This window comes from Oncorhynchus keta, unplaced genomic scaffold, assembly GCF_023373465.1.
Source record: "Oncorhynchus keta strain PuntledgeMale-10-30-2019 unplaced genomic scaffold, Oket_V2 Un_contig_26130_pilon_pilon, whole genome shotgun sequence".
Classification (NCBI taxonomy): Eukaryota; Metazoa; Chordata; class Actinopteri; order Salmoniformes; family Salmonidae; genus Oncorhynchus; species Oncorhynchus keta.
Window position 1 is genome coordinate 1 of NW_026284799.1, and position 1,718 is coordinate 1,718.

Here is a 1,718-nt window from a genome sequence, read left to right on the forward strand (position 1 = left end):
CTTCGTATTGGAGATGTATTTGGTAAAAACAGGACACTTGTCATCTCAAAGCACAAACAATGACAGACAGAAAACCAGCAGAGTCAATGCTAAATAACATTGGCCTGTATGTATGTGTGAAAGATAATACTCGCTTGTCAAAAGTAGTGCACTATAAAGGGAATAGGGAACCATTTGGGACAACGCCATACCTGTTCATGAAGGTACGCGTTGAACACAATCAGGTAGAAATAACGTTCCAGGCTCTGGATGGCTCTGTGGAGAAAGTAGTCTTTGGTCGTGCTTCCCTAGAAGAGACAGACATCAAGGAGTCAGACAGTAGTCTTTGGTCGTGCTTCCCCTAGGAGACAGACATCAAGGAGTCAGACAGTAGTCTTATAGCTCCCTAGAATCATAACATACTAGCTAGCATCATATTCCTGTATCAGAATCATCATAGAGTACTGATAAAGTTTTGATCAATCTGAAACATAAACCCACCTGAATTTGATAATCATCTCCGATCGCTTCAAGCTTCTTCTTATTTTCATACATCGCTTCTTTTATGTTGTGCATTTCTGAACACAGAGCGATCGCTTGGTCAACCTGAAGAAGCAAAGGGACAGTCGATGATTTAGACGCTGGGGAAACTATCACAATGTATCTAACGAGTTAACACATTTCAGCATCACTCACCTCTTCCATGACCTGTTGGCCTTCAGGTAGTCTGTTGATGAGGCTCTGAATGACTTGGAACAGGGGCTTGGCTTCTGCCTCTTCCGCTCTGGGAAAAAAAAAAAAAACCGGACAGGCGGCCATCTTTAAAACGCTTCATTACAGTTCAACTACATCACCAGTGGTTTATTATGACACTGATCAACCCATCATTTGATTGAAACATAGGCCTGCCCAGTGGGCAAATATGGTTATACTGATGTAATAATGATGTTAACTCAAGAAGAAAAACAGTTTGCAAACAGAAAACATCATTAACACGTCACGAGGCAAATGTTGCCCTCTGGGTATAATCTGGATCAATATCATAGTGATTGTTCTTAATTGTCTGGTAAAAGGTAAACAATGTCTTATGTGCAATGACAGCCCGGTAATACACTACATACACCAAAAGTATGTGGGACACCCCTTCAAATGAGTGGATTCGGCTAGTTCAGCCACACCCATTGCTGACAGGTGTACAGTCATGGCCAAAAGTTTTAAGAATGACACAAATATTAATTTTCACAAAGTCTGCTGCCTCAGTTTGTATCATGGCAATTTGCATATACTCCAGAATGTTATGAAGAGTGATCAGATGAATTGCAAAGTCCCTCTTTGCCATGCAAATGAACTGAATCCCCCAAAAACATTTCCATTGCATTTCAGCTCTGCCACAAAATGACCAGCTGAAATCATGTCAGTGATTCTCTCGATAACACAGGTGTGAGTGTTGACGAGGACAAGGCTGGAGATCACTCTGTCATGCTGATTGAGTTCGAATAACAGACTGGAAGCTTCAAAAGGAGGGTGGTGCTTGGAATCATTGTTATTCCTCTGTCAACCATGGTTACCTGCAAGGAAACACGTGCCGTTATCATTGCTTTGCACAAAAAAGGGCTTCACAGGCAAGGATACTACTGGCAAAGATTGCACCTAAATCAACCATTTATTGGATCATCAAGAATTCAATTGTTGTGAAGAAAGCTTCAGGGCGCCCAAGAAAGTCCAGCAAGCGCCAGGAC

The 1,718-nt window shown here is 41.9% G+C and overlaps 1 protein-coding gene across 1 annotated transcript; it reads right to left on the minus strand.

Annotated features, from left to right (window-relative positions):
* Positions 1–6: 6 nt before the first annotated feature.
* On the minus strand, positions 7–1,033 carry LOC127922524 (paladin-like). Its single transcript, XM_052506384.1, has 3 exons — positions 676–1,033; positions 481–585; positions 7–287 (listed from the first exon to the last, which is right to left on the minus strand). The coding sequence occupies exons 1-3, from the start codon at positions 796–798 to the stop codon at positions 138–140; spliced, it is 378 nt and encodes a 125-aa protein (XP_052362344.1). The 5' UTR covers positions 799–1,033; the 3' UTR covers positions 7–137.
* Between the last annotated feature and the right edge of the window lie 685 nt (positions 1,034–1,718).